This window comes from Cherax quadricarinatus, chromosome 62 (assembly GCF_038502225.1).
Source record: "Cherax quadricarinatus isolate ZL_2023a chromosome 62, ASM3850222v1, whole genome shotgun sequence".
Classification (NCBI taxonomy): domain Eukaryota; kingdom Metazoa; phylum Arthropoda; class Malacostraca; order Decapoda; family Parastacidae; genus Cherax; species Cherax quadricarinatus.
Genome location: NC_091353.1, coordinates 10,242,229 through 10,261,115, shown reverse-complemented (window position 1 = coordinate 10,261,115; position 18,887 = coordinate 10,242,229). Strand labels below are relative to the sequence as shown.

General features: G+C 50.9%; 1 protein-coding gene across 9 annotated transcripts in view; it reads right to left on the bottom strand.

Annotated features, from left to right (window-relative positions):
• LOC128687090 (synaptotagmin-11) overlaps positions 1–18,887 on the bottom strand; it is an 87,584-nt gene that overhangs the window by 22,389 nt on the left and 46,308 nt on the right. For all 9 annotated transcript variants that reach the window (XR_011393739.1, XM_070098418.1, XM_070098416.1 and 6 more), the window contains 2 exons: positions 3,463–3,600; positions 2,676–2,916 (listed from right to left, as the gene is read on the bottom strand). Coding sequence is in view for 8 of the 9 variants with exons in the window: in XM_070098418.1 (XP_069954519.1) it covers positions 2,676–2,916; positions 3,463–3,600 (379 nt within the window). In the remaining variant the exon portion in view is untranslated. The remainder of the gene's footprint in view (positions 1–2,675; positions 2,917–3,462; positions 3,601–18,887) is intronic.

Sequence of the window (18,887 nt, the reverse complement as noted above, 5' to 3'; positions counted from 1 at the left end):
TTCTGAGCACAACACTTTTTCTCCTTGCTATTAATGATTTGGCCTCTAGTCTTCCATCAAATATTTGGTCATCACTCTATGTTGATGACTTCGCTATAACTTGTGCAGGCGCCGGCTGTCACCTCATTACAGTTTCTCTCCAGCATGCAGTCGACCGTGTTTCCAATTGGGCCACCACACATTGGTTTAAATTTTCCAGTACCAAAACTCACCAAATTACTTTCACTAGACGCTCTGTTATCTCCGATCATCCTTTGTACCTCTCTGGCTCCCGTATCCCTGAACATGATACAGTCAGGTTTCTAGGCCTCCTCTTTGACCCCAGGTTATCCTGGAAACCTCACATTACCTCTCTGAAAGCAACTTGTCACAGCCGGCTGAACCTTCTTAAAACCCTTGCTTGTCTTTCCTGGGGAGCTGATCATCGAACTCTCCTTCGCCTACATTCCACCCTCATTTTATCGAAACTTGATTATGGTGACCATATCTATTCCGCGGCCTCTCCTGCTACTCTCTCTAGCCTTAACCCCATTCATCACCAAGGATTAATTACATTTATGCCTTGGTGCTTTTTGCTCTCCCCCTGTTGAGAGCCTCTATGCAGAAGTGAACGTTCCATCCTTATCCAATCACCGTAATGCCCATTGCCTTCGCTATTATGTATGCTCTCATGATCTCCGCAATCCTTCCATTTATAGAATGGTCACCGATATTAGTAGACATTCTTTATTTGTTCACCGCCCCTGTTTGCTCCGTCCCTTCTCTCTTCGCCTGCATTCGCTCTTGTCTTCTCTTCAATTACCACCTTTCTATGTTCATGTAGCATCTCACTTTTCCCTACCCCCCTGGGAAGTTCCAGCTGTTCGAGTCTGTTCTTTCTCACTCCCATGCTCGAAAGCCCAACTGTCTACGGTAGCTTCCCGCTTTCTTTTTCTTGACCACTTCCACTCTCATTCTCATGCCATTGCAGTGTACACAGATGGCTCCAAGTCTTCTGACGGTGTAGGATTCCCAGCAGTGTTTCTGGACAGCGTTGTACGAGGGCATTTACTATCTTCGGCTAGTATCTTTACTGCTGAATTGTATGCCATTCTTGCAGCACTTATCCGTATTGCATCTGTGCCTGTGTCATCATTTGTGGTTGTCTCAGACTTCCTTAGTGCTTTACAGGCTATACAGAAATTTGATACACCTCACCCCTTAGTCCTCCGTATCCAACTTTGGCTACGCCGCATCTCTACCAAGCATAAAGATATTGTTTTTTGTTGGGTCCCAGGTCATGTTGACGTACAGGGCAATGAACAGGCAGACACTGCTTCACGGTCAGCAGTACATGACCTACCAGTTTCATATAGAGGTGTTCCATTTACGGACTATTTTGCTGCAGTAGCTACCCACCTTCACACCCGTTGGCAACAACGTTGGTCTACTATGCTCTGTAACAAACTTCAATCTATTAAACCGAGTATAGGTTACTGGCCGTCTTCTTGCCACCAGTACCGAGGTTGGGAGACTACTCTCTCCCATCTCCGCATTGGCCATACTCGTCTTACTCATGGATATCTCATGGAGAGGCACCCTGCTCCTCTCTGTGCGAATTGTCAGGTTCCATTATTGGTCAGCCACATTCTGTTAGATTGCCCAGTTTATCAACGAGCACTCAGAATATACCTCCAACGTCGTCTTCGCTCCGCTGCTCTCTCTTTACCTTCCCTTCTCGCTGATGGACCCACCTTTCATTCGGACTCTCTCATTGACTTTTTGACAACAACTGACTTACTTCACAAACTCTGATGATACCTTCAGCCCTTTCTACCTCAATCTCTTGCTACCCTCTACCCCCGCACTATCCCCTGCCCCGCTGTTTTCTGTAACCTACTGATCGCCCCTCCCCCCTTCTGCTGCCCAATTCCCTCGCTTCCTTCCCTACCCTGCAGCGCTGTATAGCCCTTGTGGCTTAGCGCTTCTTTTTGATTATAATAATAAATTTGCCCACACAGTGGGCTTTATCAAGTCACAAACAGATCTACCACTCGGACTTACGACCAGCTCTCCAACCAGTATGCAAACCTAAGTAATGTATATTAGAGCTGATTTCCTCTATTCTGTTTATTACAGTTTACAGTACACTACTGTATAAACATTAAAAAATATACTAAAAATGTTATAAATGGTGCAAAGGTGACATTAAAAAATTCTAGAGATGGTTGACACAAACCCACTACCATTATAGTATGCTCTTCGCTTAACGACTATTTCATTTACTGACCTACTATAAGGAATGGGACCCCGTCGTTAAGTGAGGAGAGGTTGTATATACAGTGTGGAGAATGATGGGTAGGTTGAATTTGAGACGGACCTGCAGGTGCGTCTCAGATGCAACCTACCCAACATTCTCCACTTGACTCCCAACACTATATATGCTCATGTACTCTTTACCCAGATAAATATGTTTGTGACTTGATAGAGCCCACTGCATTATACTGCATTCGTGTCTATTTTCTCTAATGTCTTGATGCTGGTTCAGACTGGACCAAATTGCTGCTACAAAGTTCCTCTCCCAAGTGCAGGATTTTTGATGAAAATGTCTGAGAGCTGACATTTTGTACAGGGATGGAACGGTAATTGGAAGGACCAACCTGGGTAGTAGAAGAGGTAGTTATACTCTGACCAACCTGGGTAGGAGAATAGGTAGTTGCACTCTGGGTTGAGAGTAGCATTCCTGAGGCGGGGTGAGGTTTTGGTGATGGTGACGACCGCCCCTCCCTCCCTGTTAGGTGGACTGGTGAGTGTAAGGGTGAGAGTGCAGCTACTCTTGTGATACTTGGGAGGCAGGCTGTTTAGACGAACCACATACACACTGAGACAGCTGGTGCTGCTTGCCCACTGCAGTGTGAACTCCAGGAACACTCCACGCTGCAGGAGGTACACACTGCCAGGTGACATAAGGTAGATGAAGTGTGAAGGGAGTGGGTGAGGTATGCAATGTTGGGGTGAAGGGAGTGGGTGAGGTATGCATTATTGGGGTGAAGGGTGTGGGTGAGGTATGCAGTGTTGGGGGTGAAGGAAGTGGGTGAGGTATGCAATGTTGGGGTGAAGAGAGTGGGTGAGGTATGCAATGTTGGGGTGAAGAGTGGGTGAGGCATGCAGTGTTGGGGGTGAAGGCAGTTTATGAGGCATGCAGTGTTGGAGTGAAGGAGGTGGGTGAAGTATGCAGTGTTGGAGTGAATGGAGGTGGAGGGAATAGATGGGTGATGAATAAGCTATTGAATGGTTTAAGCTTTTAAAGTAAACAATAGAGTGAAATAACTTGACTGCAGATACATTTCCAATATATTTCTTGGACAGTAAAGTAAGTGTAGTAGCCCTTCCTTGAATTCAACCTGATTATTTCCCATTCTCAGGGTTTTGTAAGACCCTTACAGGTTTCACCTTAGTCATGAATACAACAATAATGATTACCTTGAGTGTGAAGAAGCGTTGGGAGTCTGATAGGTGGTCATGGTCGTCATCGAGCATGTCTAAGGAGTTTGTGGAAGCGAGGCTGTGCTGGCGGAACTTGCTGACTGGTGACAGTGGTTCTCCGTCCCTCTGCTCCTCCTGCACACAAGTTATATAAAATGAGGCAACTCTTAACACCTTAACAAACCATGGAACAAGCGAGTCATAAAACCCCTGGCCAGACTCGCTCACTGTGGGTTCAGACTTTGCCCGTTCCATGGTTTGTTTGCAATCGTGTTTTATGATTTAGTGAGTCTTAACACTTTCCCTCCCTTGAACCAACACCGATTACCTCTACTTCTGTGCTGTGATCCCCATGGGCTCAACACTTCCCCATAAATATAAACTACAGTCACTCCCCTATTTACGAACAGGTTCGGATCCAAGCAGTCGTTTGTAAGTCCATTTGTTCGTAAGCCCAACATATGTACATATACAGTATAGGTGAACACAGGAAAAGTATGTACATACTGTACACTAGTAAAGTTTGTAAATATAAATTTAATAAAACAGAAGGTGAGAAGGTGTTGGCCTGGGCAAATTGCTCGTATTATCAGAAGTTTGCATCGCAAATGTTCGTATGTAGGGGAGTCTCTGTATATTAGTGAGGAAACATTAGACAGTGTTCTGGTTCATCCTGGATCCTTCTTGTGTAGCTGACGACTTGTTAATAGTACAAGATTGGCCTAAATGTTGTCTAAAGTGTCCTCTCAGAATTGTGGGTTAGTTTTGAATTGTTCTAGTTATGGTATTGTGACTTTTTTTTTTACAAACCGGGTCTCCCACTGAAGCAGTATGATCAAAAAAGAAGAAACAATTTCACAATCAATTAGTCCATCATTGTTTTGCCAGAGGCGTGCTGATACTACAGGTCAAAATTGCAAATATCCCCCACCCCTCCTTCAGAGTCCAGGCATTGTACTTCCCACCTCCACCCCTCCTTCAGAGTCCAGGCATTGTACCTCACACCTCCACCCCTCCAGGCGGACATCAACCAAATCTTTCAGTGGGCTGCAGAAAACAATATGAAGTTCAACGATGAGAAATTTCAATTACTCAGATATGGTAAACACGAGGAAATTAAATCTTCATCAGAGTACAAAACAAATTCTGGCCACAAAATAGAGCGAAACACCAACGTCAAAGACCTGGGAGTGATTATGTCGGAGGATCTCACCTTCAAGGACCATAACATTGTATCAATCGCATCTGCTAGAAAAATGACAGGATGGATAATGAGAACCTTCAAAACTAGGGAGGCCAAGCCCATGATGACACTCTTCAGGTCACTTGTTCTATCTAGGCTGGAATATTGCTGCACTCTAACAGCACCTTTCAAGGCAGGTGAAATTGCCGACCTAGAAAATGTACAGAGAACTTTCACGGCGCGCATAACGGAGATAAAACACCTCAATTACTGGGAGCGCTTGAGGTTCCTAAACCTGTATTCCCTGGAATGCAGGAGGGAGAGATACATGATTATATACACCTGGAAAATCCTAGAGGGACTAGTACCGAACTTGCACACGAAAATCACTCACTACGAAAGCAAAAGACTTGGCAGACGATGCACCATCCCCCCAATGAAAAGCAGGGGTGTCACTAGCACGTTAAGAGACCATACAATAAGTGTCAGGGGCCCGAGACTGTTCAACTGCCTCCCAGCACACATAAGGGGGATTACCAACAGACCCCTGGCAGTCTTCAAGCTGGCACTGGACAAGCACCTAAAGTCAGTTCCTGATCAGCCGGGCTGTGGCTCGTATGTTGGTTCGCGTGCAGCCAGCAGCAACAGCCTGGTTGATCAGGCGCTGATCCACCAGGAGGCCTGGTCACAGACCGGGCCGCGGGGGCGTTGACCCCCGAAACTCTCTCCAGGTAAACTCCAGGTAATAGTACAGACATTGTACTTCATACCGCCACCCCTCCTTCAGAGTACAGACATTGTACTTCCCACCACCACCCTTCCTTCAGAGTCCAGACATTGTACTTCCCACCTCCACCCCTTCATAGTGGAAATATAAACACATATGCAGTATAATGTGATCCTTTATTGACAACGTTTCACCCACACAGTGGGCTTTATTAAGTCACAAACCAGGTAGATCTGTTTGTGACTTGAAAAAGCCCACTGTGTTGGTGAAACGTTGTCAATAAAGGATCACATTATACTGCATATGTGTTTATATTTCCATTGTGTCGGTATTTTATACCATTTATTTCCACCCTTCATAGTACAGACATTGTACTTCCCATCTCCACCCCTCCATAGTACAGACATTGTACTTCCTGCCTCCACCCCTCCTTCAGAGTCCAGGCATTGTACTTCCCACCTCCACCCCTCCTTCAGAGTCCAGGCATTGTACTTCACACCTCCACCCCTCCTTCAGAGTCCAGACATTGTACTTCCCACCTCCACCCCTCCTTCAGAGTCCAGGCATTGTACTTCCCACCTCCACCCCTCCTTCAGAGTCCAGACATTGTACTTCCCACCTCCACCCCTCCTTCAGAGTCCAGGCATTGTACTTCACACCTCCACCCCTCCATAGAACAGACATTGTACTTCATACTGCCACCCCTCCTTCAGAGTACAGACATTGTACTTCCCACCTCCACCCCTCCATAGTACAGACATTGTACTTCCCACCTCCACCCCTCCTTCAGAGTCCAGACATTACACTTACTACCTCCACCCCTCCTTCAGAGTCCAGGCATTGTACTTCCCACCTCCACCCCACCATAGTCCAGACATTGTACTTCCCACCTCCACTCCTCCTGAGTCCAGGCATTGTACTTCCCTCCTCCACCCCTCCATAGTACAGACATTGTACTTCCCACCTTCACCCCTCCATAGTACATTGTACTTCCCACCTCCACCCCTCCATAGTACACACATTGTACTTCCCACCTCTACCCCTCCTTCAGAGTCCAGACATTGTACTTTCAACCTCCACCCCTCCTTCAGAGTCCAGGCATTGTACTTCCCACCTCCACCCTTCCTTCAGAATCCGGACATTGTACTTCCCACCTCCTCCCCTCCTTCAGAGTCCAGACATTGTACTTCCCACCTCCACCCCTCCATAGTACAGACATTGTACTTCCCACCTCCACCCCTCAGGCAAGGAGTGTAGCAGGGATGCAGGGAGTGTAGCAGGGATGCAGGGAGTTTAGCAGGGAGGCATGGAGTGCAGCAGAGATGCAGGGAGTGTAGCCGGTATGAAGGGAGTGTAGCAGGGAGGCAGGGAGTGCAGCTGGGAGGCAGGGAGTGTAGCAGGGATGCAGGGAGTGTAGCAGGGAAGCAAGAAGTGCAGCAGGGAGGCAGGGAGTGTAGCTGGGAGGCAGGGAGTGTAGCAGGGAGGCAGGGAGTGTAGCAGGGAGGCAGGGAGTGTAGCAGGGATGCAGGGAGTGTAGCAGGGAGGCAGGGAGTGTAGCAGGGAGGCAGGGAGTGTAGCAGGGAGGCAGGGAGTGTAGCAGGGAGGCAGGGAGTGTAGCAGGGAGGCAGGGAGTGTAGCAGGGAGGCAGGGAGTGAAGCATGGAGGTATCGAGTGTAGCAGGGATGCAGGGAGTGTAGCTGGGAGGCAGGGAGTGTAGCATGGAGGCAGGGAATGTACCAGGGAGGCAGCGAGAGTTGCAGGGAGGCAAAGAGTGTAGCAGATACGCAGGGAGTGTAGCAGGGATGCAGGGAATGTAGCAGGGAGGCAGGGAGTGTTTCATGGAGGCAGGGAGTGTAGCAGGGAGGCAGGGAGTGTAGCATAAAGGCAAGGAGTGTAGCAGGGAGGCAGGGAGTGTAGCAGGGAGGCAGGGAGTGTAGCAGGAAGGCAGGGAGTGTAGCAGGCAGGGAGTGTAGCAGGGAGGCAGGGAGTGTATCTGGGAGGCAAGGAGTGTAGCAGGGAGGCAGGGAGTATAGCAGGTGCTAGGGATTGTAGCTGGGGGGGGCAGGGAGTGTAGCAGGGAGGCAGGGAGTGTAGCAGGGAGGCAGGGAGTGTAGCAGGGAGGCAGGGAGTGTAGCAGGAAGGCAGGGAGTGTAGTTTGGAGGCAGGGAGTGTAGCAGGAAGGCAGAGAGTGTAGCAGGGAGGCAGGGAGTGTAGCAGGGAGGCAAGGAGTGTAGCAGGGAGGCAGGGAGTGTAGCAGGTAGGCACAATTTGTAGCAGGGAGGCAGGGAGTGTTGCAGAGAGGCAGGGAATGTACCAGGGAGGCAGCGAGAGTTGCAGGGAGGCAGGGAGTGTAGCAGGGAGGCAGGGAGTGTAGCAGAGAGGCAGGGAGTGTAGCAGGGAGGCAGGGAGTGTAGCAGGGAGGCAGGGAGTGTAGCAGGGAGGCAGGAAGTGTAGCAGGGAGGCAGGGAGTGTAGCAGGGATGCAAGGAGTGTAGCAGGGAGGCAGTGGGAGTAACAGAGACGCAGGGAGTGTAGCAGGGTGGCATGGAGTGTAGCAGGGATGCAAGGAGTGTAGCAGGGAGGCAGGGAGCGTAGCAGGGAGGCAGCGAGTGTAGCAGTGAGGCAGGGAGTGTAGCAGGGAGGCAGGGAGTGTAGCAGGGAGGCAGGGAGTGTAGCAGGGAGGCAGGGAGTGTAGCAGGGAGGCAGGGAGTGTAGCAGGGAGGCAGGGAGTGTAGCAGGGATGCAGGGAGTGTAGCTGGGAGGCAGGGAGTGTAGCAGGGATGCAGGGGGTGTTGCTGGGAAGCAGGGAGTGTAGCAGGGATGCACGGAGCGTAGCAGGGAGACAGGGAGTGTACCTAGGAGGCAGGGAGTGTAGGAGGGGGGAGGCAGAGAGTGTAGTTTGGAGGCAGGGAGTGTAGCAGGGATGCAGGGAGTGTAGCTGGGTGTCAGGGAGTGTAGCAGGGAGGCAAGGAGTGTAGCAGGGAGGCAAGGGGTGTAGCTGGGAGGCAGGGAGTGTAGCTGGGAGGCAGGGAGTGTAGCAGGGAGACAGGGATTATACCTGGGAGGCAGGGAGTGTAGCAGGGATGCAGGGTGTGTAGCAGGGAGGCAGGGAGTTAAGCAGGGAGTCAATGAGCGTAGCAGGGATGCAGTGAGAGTAGCAGGGATTCAGGGAGTGTAGCAGGGAGGCAGGGAATGAGGCAGGTAGGCAGAGAGTGTAGCACGGAGGCAGGGAGTGTAGCAGGGAGGCAATGAGTGTAGCAGGGAGGCAGGGAGTGTAGCAGGGAGGCAGGGAGTGTAGCAGGGAGGCAGGGAGTGTAGCAGGGAGGCAGGGAGTGTAGCAGGGAGGCAGGGAGTGTAGCAGGGAGGCAGGGAGTGTAGCAGGGATGCAGGGAGTGTAGCAGGGAGGCAGGGAGTGTAGCAGGGAGGCAGGGAGTGTAGCAGAGAAGCAGGGAGTGTAGCAAGGAGGCAGGGAGTGTAGCAGGGAGGCACGGAGTGTAGCAGGGAGGCAGGGAGTGTAGCAGAGAGGCAGGGAGTGTAGCAGGGATGCAGGGAGTGTAGCAGGAAGGGAGTGAAGTATGGAGGCATTGAGCGTAGCAGGGATGCAGGGAGTGTAGCTGGGTGTCAGGGAGTGTAGCAGAGAGGCAAGGAGTGTAGCAGGGAGGCAGGGAGTGCAGCTGGGAGGCAGGGAGTGTAGCAGGGAGGCAGAGAGTGTAGGAGGGAGGCATGGAGTGTAGCAGGGATTGTAGCAGGCAGGCAAGGAGTGTAGCAAGGAAGCAAGAAGTGCAGCAGGGATGCAGGGAGTGTAGCAGGGATGCAGGGAGTGTAGCAGGCATGCAGGGAGTGTAGCAGGGATGCAGGGAGTGTAGCAGGGATGCAGGGAGTGTAGCAGGCATGCAGGGAGTGTAGCAGGGATGCAGGGAGTGTAGCAGGGATGCAGGGAGTGTAGCAGGTAGGCAAGGGATGTAGGTGGGAGGCAAGGAGTGTAGCAGGGAGGCAGGAAGTGTAGCAGGGAGGCAGGGAGTGTAGCATGGAGGCAGAAAGTGTACCATGGAGGCAGGGAGTATAACAGGGAGGCAGGGAGTGCAGCAAGGAGGAAGAAAGTGTAGCAGTGAGGCAGAGAGTGTAGCAAGGAGGCATGGAGTGTAACAGGAGGCAGGCAGTGTACCAGGGAGGCAGGGAGTGTAGCAGGGAGGCAGGGAGTGTACCAGGGAAGTAAAGAGTGTAGCAAGGAGGCAAGGAGTGTAGCAGAGACGCAGGACGTGTAGCAGGGAGGCAGGGAGTGTAGCAGGGAGGCAAGGAGTGTAGCAGGGAGGCAGGACGTGTAGCAGGGAGGCAGGGAGTGTAGCAGGGAGGCAGGGAGTGAGCAGCGAGGCATGGAGTGCAGCAGGGAGGCAAAGAGTGTAGCAAGGATGCAGGAAGTGTAGCAGGGAGGCAGGGAGTGTAGCAGGGAGGCAGGGAGTGTAGCAGGGAGGCAGGGAGTGTAGCAGGGAGGCAGGGAGTGTAGCAGGGAGGCAGGGAGTGTAGCAGGGAGGCAGGAAGTGTAGCAGGGAGGCAGGGAGTGTAGCAGGGAGGCAGGGAGTGTAGCAGGGAGGCAGGAAGTGTAGCAGGGAGGCAGGGAGTGTAGCAGGGAGGCAGGGAGTGTAGCAGGGAGGCAAGGAGTGTAGCAGGGAGGCAGGAAGTGTAGCAGGGATGCAAAGAGTGTAGCAAGGAGGCAGGGAGTGTAGCAGGGAGGCAGGGAGTGTAGCAAGGAGGCAGGGAGTGTAGCAAGGAGGCAGGGAGTGTAGCAGGGAGGCAGGGAGTGTAGCAGGGAGGCAGGGAGTGTAGCAGGGATGCAAGGAGTGTAGCAGGGATGCAGGGAGTGTAGCAGGGATGCAGGAAGTGTAGCAGGCATGCAGGGAGTGTAGCAGGGATGCAGGGAGTGTAGCAGGCATGCAGGAAGTGTAGCAGGCATGCAGGGAGTGTAGCAGGGATGCAGGGAGTGTAGCAGGCATGCAGGAAGTGTAGCAGGCATGCAGGAAGTGTAGCAGGGATGCAGGGAGTGTAGCAGGCATGCAGGGAGTGTAGCAGGCATGCTGGGAGTGTAGCAGGCATGCTGGGAGTGTAGCAGGCATGCTGGAAATGTAGCAGGCATTCTGGAAGTGTAGCAGGCACGCAGGGAGTGTAGCAGGCATGCAGGGAGTGTAGCAGGCATGCAGGGAGTGTAGCAGGCATGCTGGAAGTGTAGCAGGCATGCAGGGAGTGTAGCAGGGATGCTGGAAGTGTAGCAGGCATGCAGGGAGTGTAGCAGGGATGCAGGGAGTGTAGCAGGCATGCAGGGAGTGTAGCAGGCATGCAGGAAGTGTGGCAGGCATGCTGGAAGTGTGGCAGGCATGCTGGAAGTGTTGCAGGCATGCTGGAAGTGTGGCAGGCATGCTGGAAGTGTAGCAGACATGTTGGAAGTGTAGCAGGCATGCTGGAAGTGTAGCAGACATGTTGGAAGTGTGGCAGGCATGCTGGAAGTGTGGCAGGCACGCTGGAAGTGTAGCAGGCATGCTGGAAGTGTAGCAGACATGTTGGAAGTGTGGCAGGCATGCTGGAAGTGTGGGAGACATGCTGGAAGTGTAGCAGACATGTTGGAAGTGTAGCAGACATGTTGGAAGTGTGGCAGGCATGCTGGAAGTGTGGCAGGCATGCTGGAAGTGTAGCAGACATGTTGGAAGTGTAGCAGGCATGCTGGAAGTGTGGGAGACATGCTGGAAGTGTAGCAGGCATGCTGGAAGTGTAGCAGACATGCTGGAAGTGTGGCAGGCATGCTGGAAGTGTGGCAGGCATGCTGGAAGTGTAGCAGGCATGCTGGAAGTGTAGCAGATATATTGGAAGTGTAGCAGGCATGCTGGAAGTGTGGCAGATATATTGGAAGTGTAGCAGGCATGCTGGAAGTGTAGCAGATATATTGGAAGTGTAGCAGGCATGCTGGAAGTGTAGCAGATATATTGGAAGTGTAGCAGGCATGCTGGAAGTGTAGCAGATATATTGGAAGTGTAGCAGGCATGCTGGAAGTGTAGCAGATATATTGGAAGTGTAGCAGGCATGCTGGAAGTGTAGCAGATATATTGGAAGTGTAGCAGGCATGCTGGAAGTGTAGCAGGCATGCTGGAAGTGTAGCAGACATGTTGGAAGTGTAGGAGGCATGCTGGAAGTGTAGCAGATATATTGGAAGTGTAGCAGGCATGCTGGAAGTGTAGCAGGCATGCTGGAAGTGTGGCAGGCATGCTGGAAGTGTAGCAGACATGCTGGAAGTGTAGCAGGCATGCTGGAAGTGTTGCAGGCATGCTGGAAGTGTGGCAGACATGCTGGAAGTGTGGCAGGCATGCTGGAAGTGTAGCAGGCGTGCTGGAAGTGTAGCAGGCTTGCTGGAAGTGTAGCAGGCGTGCTGGAAGTGTAGCAGGCGTGCTGGAAGTGTAGCAGGCGTGCTGGAAGTGTAGCAGGCATGCTAGGAAGTGTAGCAGGGATGCAGGGAGTGTAGCAGGGATGCAGGGAGTGTAGCAGGGATGCAGGAAGTGTAGCAGGCATGCAGGAAGTGTAGCAGGCATGCAGGGAGTGTAGCAGGGATGCAGGGAGTGTAGCAGGGATGCAGGAAGTGTAGCAGGGATGCAGGAAGCGTAGCAGGCATGCAGGGAGTGTAGCAGGGATGCAGGAAGCGTAGCAGGCATGCAGGGAGTGTAGCAGGGATGCAGGAAGTGTAGCAGGGATGCAGGAAGTGTAGCAGGCATGCAGGGAGTGTAGCAGGGATGCAGGAAGTGTAGCAGGGATGCAGGAAGTGTAGCAGGCATGCAGGGAGTGTAGCAGGGATGCAGGAAGTGTAGCATGGATGCAGGAAGTGTAGCAGGCATGCAGGGAGTGTAGTAGGAATGCAGGAAGTGTGGCAGGGATGCAGGAAGTGTAGCAGGCATGCAATGAGTGTAGCAGGGATGCAGGGAGTGTAGCAGGAATGCAGGGAGTGTAGCAGGGATGCAGGGAGTGTAGCATGGATGCAGGAAGTGTAGCAGGCATGCAGGAAGTGTAGCAGGGATGCAGGGAGTGTAACAGGGATGCAGGAAGTGTAGCAGGGATGCAGGAAGTGTAGCAGGCATGCAGGAAGTGTAGCAGGGATGCAGGGAGTTTAGCAGGGATGCAGGGAGTGTAGCAGGGATGCAGGAAGTGTAGCAGGCATGCAGGGAGTGTAGCAGGGATGCAGGAAGTGTAGCAGGGATGCAGGAAGTGTAGCAGGCATGCAGGAAGTGTAGCAGGGATGCAGGGAGTTTAGCAGGGATGCAGGGAGTGTAGCAGGGATGCAAGAAGTGTAGCAGGCATGCAGGGAGTGTAGCAGGGATGCAGGAAGTGTAGCAGGGATGCAGGAAGTGTAGCAGGGATGCAGGAAGTGTAGCAGGCATGCAGGGAGTGTAGCAGGGATGCAGGAAGTGTAGCAGGGATGCAGGAAGTGTAGCAGGCATGCAGGGAGTGTAGCAGGGATGCAGGAAGTGTAGCAGGGATGTAGGAAGTGTAGCAGGCATGCAGGGAGTGTAGCAGGCATGCAGGGAGTGTAGCAGGGATGCAGGAAGTGTAGCAGGCATGCAGGGAGTGTAGCAGGGATGCAGGAAGTGTAGCAGGCATGCAGGGAGTGTAGCAGGGATGCAGGAAGTGTAGCAGGGATGCAGGAAGTGTAGCAGGCATGCAGGGAGTGTAGCAGGGATGCAGGGAGTGTAGCAGGGATGCAGGGAGTGTAGCAGGCATGCAGGAAGTGTAGCAGGCATGCAGGGAGTGTAACAGGGATGCAGGAAGTGTAGCAGGGATGCAGGAAGTGTAGCAGGCATGCAGGGAGTGTAGCAGGGATGCAGGGAGTGTAGCAGGGATGCAGGAAGTGTAGCAGGCATGCAGGGAGTGTAGCAGGGATGCAGGGAGTGTAGCAGGGATGCAGGAAGTGTAGCAGGCATGCAGGGAGTGTAGCAGGGATGCAGGGAGTGTAGCAGGGATGCAGGAAGTGTAGCAGGCATACTGAAAGTGTAGCAGGCATGCTGAAAGTGTGGCAGGCATGCTGAAAGTGTGGCAGGCATGCTGAAAGTGTGGCAGGCATGCTGGAAGTGTGGCAGGCATGCTGGAAATGTAGCAGGCATGCTGGAAGTGTGGCAGGCATGCTGGAAGTGTAGCAGACATGCTGGAAATGTAGCAGGCATGCTGGAAGTGTGGCAGGCATGCTGGAAGTGTAGCAGGCATGCTGGAAGTGTGGCAGGCATGCTGGAAATGTAGCAGGCATGCTGAAAGTGTGGCAGGCATGCTGAAAGTGTGGCAGGCATGCTGGAAGTGTGGCAGGCATGCTGGAAGTGTAGCAGGCATGCTGGAAGTGTAGCAGGCATGCTGGAAGTGTGGCAGGCATGCTGGAAGTGTAGCAGGCATGCTGGAAGTGTGGCAAACATGCTGGAAGTGTAGCAGGCATGCTGGAAGTGTGGGAGACATGCCGGAAGTGTAGCAGGCATGCTGGAAGTGTAGCAGGCATGCTGGAAGTGTGGCAAACATGCTGGAAGTGTAGCAGGCATGCTGGAAGTATGGGAGACATGCTGGAAGTGTAGCAGGCATGCTGGAAGTGTAGCAGGCATGCTGGAAGTGTAGCAGGCATGCTGGAAGTGTGGCAGTCATGCTGGAAGTGTAGCAGGCATGCTGGAAGTGTAGCAGGCATGCTGGAAGTGTAGCAGGCATGCTGGAAGTGTGGCAGGCATGCTGGAAGTGTAGCAGGCATGCTGGAAGTGTGGCAAACATGCTGGAAGTGTAGCAGGCATGCTGGAAGTGTGGGAGACATGCTGGAAGTGTAGCAGGCATGCTGGAAGTGTAGCAGGCATGCTGGAAGTGTGGCAAACATGCTGGAAGTGTAGCAGGCATGCTGGAAGTGTGGGAGATATGCTGGAAGTGTGGGAGACATGCTGGAAGTGTAACAGGTATGCTGAAAGTGTAGCAGGCATGCTGGAAGTGTGGCAAACATGCTGGAAGTGTAGCAGGCATGCTGGAAGTGTGGGAGACATGCTGGAAGTGTGGGAGACATGCTGGAAGTGTGGGAGACATGCTGGAAGTGTAGCAGGCATGCTGGAAGTGTAGCAGGCATGCTGGAAGTGTAGCAGGCATGCTGGAAGTGTAGCAGGCATGCTGGAAGTGTAGCAGGCATGCTGGAAGTGTAGCAGGCATGCTGGAAGTGTAGGAGGCATGCTGGAAGTGTAGCAGGCATGCTGGAAGTGTAGCAGGCATGCTGGAAGTGTAGCAGGCATGCTGGAAGTGTAGCAGGCATGCTGGAAGTGTAGCAGGCATGTTGGAAGTGTAGCAGGCATGCTGGAAGTGTAGCAGGCATGCTGGGAGTGTAGCAGGCATGCTGGAAGTGTAGCAGGCATGCTGGAAGTGTAGCAGGCATGCTGGAAGTGTAGCAGGCATGCTGGAAGTGTAGCAGGCATGCTGGAAGTGTAGCAGGCATGCTGGAGGTGTAGCAGGCATGCTGGAGGTGTAGCAGGCATGCTGGAAGTGTAGCAGGCATGCTGGAAGTGTAGCAGGCATGCTGGAAGTGTAGCAGGCATGCTGGAAGTGTAGCAGGCATGCTGGAAGTGTAGCAGGCATGCTGGAAGTGTAGCAGACATGCTGGAAGTGTAGCAGGCATGTTGGAAGTGTAGCAGGCATGCTGGAAGTGTAGCAGGCATGCTGGAAGTGTAGCAGGCATGCTGGAAGTGTAGCAGGCATGCTGGAAGTGTAGCAGGCATGCTGGAAGTGTAGCAGGCATGCTGGAAGTGTAGCAGGCATGCTGGAAGTGTAGCAGGCATGCTGGAAGTGTAGCAGGCATGCTGGAAGTGTAGCAGGCATGCTGGAAGTGTAGCAGGCATGCTGGAAGTGTAGCAGGCATGCTGGAAGTGTTGCAGGCATGCTGGAAGTGTAGCAGGCATGCTGGAAGTGTAGCAGGCATGCTGGAAGTGTAGCAGGCATGCTGGAAGTGTAGCAGGCATGCTGGAAGTGTAGCAGGCATGCTGGAAGTGTGGCAGGCATGCTGGAAGTGTGGCAGGCATGCTGGAAGTGTAGCAGCCATGCTGGAAGTGTAGCAGGCATGCTGGAAGTGTAGCAGGCATGCTGGAAGTGTAGCAGGCATGCTGGAAGTGTAGCAGGCATGCTGGAAGTGTAGCAGGCATGGTAGAAGTGTAGCAGGCATGGTAGAAGTGTAGCAGGCATGCTGGAAGTGTAGCAGGCATGCTGGAAGTGTAGCAGGCATGCTACACTTCCAGAAGTCAGCATTGTCTTCAAAAAAGGTATGTAATACTAATTTAATTGTTCAAAAATTAGTTTTTTTGTGAATATTTTTGTCTGGAATGATTAATTGTATTTACATTAATTCTTTTGGGAAATATTATTTCGGTTTTTGGGCATTTCGGTTTTAGGCCGAGCTTCTGGAACAGATTATGGCCGATAACCGAGGGTCCTCTATGCAGGCACTGCAGTACGTTTCAGTGTACGAAGTTTAGAATCATTGTAATAAGTATGGTTTTTGAAGGAGGTATGATTATTACGGAAGTTTGTTGGGTTTAGAGTACCAAGAGTTGGTACTCTAAACCCAACAAACTTCCGTAATAATCATACCTCCTTCAAAAACCATACTTATTACAATGATTCTAAACTTCGTACACTGAAACGTACTGCTCGCAGACTAGGCCTAGCCTATAGAAAACATCGTACCCCTGGAATGCTGAGGCTCTTCCAAACTGCCCTTGCTGCTGCCAGAGAGCGTATGACAGAGCTGCGGCAAACCGACTGGGAAAAATTTGTCAACGGTCTTAATGCTCACACCCCACTTAGCCGGGCATGGAGGGACATAAATAGAATTAAGGGTAAACGAACTGGGCAGATCGCGCACCCTCATCCCTTGCATAGGGCGAATGAGTTAGTCAGTGCTTGGGCTGCTACATCTAGCTATGACAATCTTCCCAGTACCACACAGGCAAAATTAAATGATAAATATGATGCAAGGGAGAGACTTGTTTGCTTTATGCTCAGTAAGGCAGATGATTGCAACATTCCTTTCACTAATTATGAACTTGATGCAGCGCTAACTAAGGGCAACTCCACGTCGCCTGGTGAGGATGGTATTACTTACAACATACTCAGATTGCTGTGTCGAGTACCAGGTAATCCATTACTTGAATTATATAACATGAGCTATGTAACTGGGGAGCTCCCTCAATCTTGGACCAACAGCCTCATCATTCCAATTCCTAAGCCCAATCAACAAAATGCATTTCGCCCAATATCTCTTACTAGCTGCTTGTGTAAAACATTTGAGAGAATGATTCTTAATCGTCTCATGTACAGAATCAAACAATTTTTGTCTCCCCGGTTACATGGTTTCATGCATGGAAGGAGCGTGCATCATTGCATAGCCACCTTTCTCACCCTGCACACTGACAGTTCCTACACTACCTTCCTTGACCTTAAATCCGCTTTCGATGTAGCCAACCGACATGTAATAATTAGTGAACTTGCCAGAATGGATGTTGGAGGATGGCTTCTCCGCTGGATTAAAGGCTACCTGTCCAACAGAAAATCGTCTGTGTTGTTCCAGGGACATAGAAGTGTAACTAAAGACTTTGAATTAGGAACCCCACAGGGAGGTGTGCTCAGTCCCACACTGTTCAATATTCTAATTAATGCATTACTTAATGCTATGCCTAGTCAGCCCCATAATTATGTGATTAGTTTTGCTGATGATATAATGATTCACACCACCGGATTCTCCAACACCCAAAACATTCTTAATCATGTACTAGCCTCGTGTCAGGACCTGGGGTTGATAATCTCTACTGATAAAACAAAGATACTCAATAGGCGTCCTCCTCGACAGAGAGGCACAGTTCGTCAGATCCAATTGCATGATGGGTCTCTTCTAGAATATGTAAGCAGATACAGGTATCTAGGCTTTGAGGTTCCACTACTTGGACCTGTTGTAACAAGACTTTGTCGCCAATACAAAGAACGACTAAGAGCACTTAGAGTTGTGGCAGGGCTTCACCCCAGGTATGGTGCTAATGTTAAAATTGTGAAAATGATGTATCTTGCTTATATTAGATCATTGGTTGATTATGCTGCGCCACTACTTGCTCTTGTGTCTGACTGGAAGCTTGGAGGGCTGGAAAAACTGCAGAACGAAGCAATGAGGATCATCCTAGGATGCCCTCGTACTGCCAAAATTTTAAATATGCAAAAAGAACTTGATATTCCAAGCATCAGAGATCGTGTTACTGAAAGAAATATCCTAATTGGGGTTAATATGCTCAGGCAAGCTCATTCAAACCCCTGCACAGAAGCCCTCCAAACTTTCCTCAGCACTGGTGAACACTCCTCCAGATGGATCGAAAAGACTGGAACCGACCTCCGCATGAATCAGATACATGATCTATGTCAAGTAAGGCAACAGCGGCACTTCTCCGCTCCATGGAATATTACCCCATTCCAAACTACCATTCCTCCATTTCCCCCCAAACTACTTCTTAAATCACAACCAAAACTTCGCCTTGAAGCCAAACATGAGGCCTTAAGCTGTATTGATAACTTAGTCACACAGCACACACTCTCGCAAATTATTTACGTTGATGGTTCTGTTCACCAATCCACTGGTGCAGCTGGTAGTGCTGCTGTTGTCGTACAGAGTGATGGCTCTCTTAAAGAAATTGGAGCACGCATCAATAATTGGGCCTCTACCCTTCAGACAGAACTGTTTGCCATACTCCTTGCACTGAAATGCATCTATGTATCAAAGATTGACAGTTTAATTGTAACTGATTCTCTGTCATCCATAAATGCTCTCAACTCATTAAGCATAAATTGTGGCATGCTTGTGTCAGAAGCCAGACACAGGTATGGTAGGATTGTGGACAGTGGAGTCAGAGTGCACATGCTGTGGATTCCATCTCACATTGGTCTTCAGATGCATGATAGAACTGATAAATTGGCTAAGCTGTATGCTTTCAAAGAGGGAGTAGATTACAATCTTGGCTTGTCAGGTAGTAGTTTGAGAACAATAATACGAAAAGAACTTCAGCTGAATTTTATGGACTTAAGGCTCAGGGAGATTGACACCAGTGAGTCCATCTATCATCATTCTATCATGCAGGAGGAGCCACATGTCTATGGTGCATCCAACAAAATAAGCAGACTCTTGGATGTCACTACCGCCCGGCTCCGGCTGGGTTACAAGTATCTTTGGCAGGTTAAATCACCACCACCAGATGTAGACCAAACGAAATGTAAACTTTGCCAGATGGATTATTGTCACACCCTGCGTCATTATGTACTGGAGTGCGATAAAATTAATGAATTTAGAAACAACTCACTCAGAAGTGTTCAAGAAATGGCTAAGTATTTTATCCACAGTGGTATATTACAGACCATTCTGGAGAAATACCCTGACTTTGCTAGCTGTAAATAAAGCATTACCACATGTGTGCATGTGTGTGTGTGTGTGTGTGTGTGTGTGTGTGTG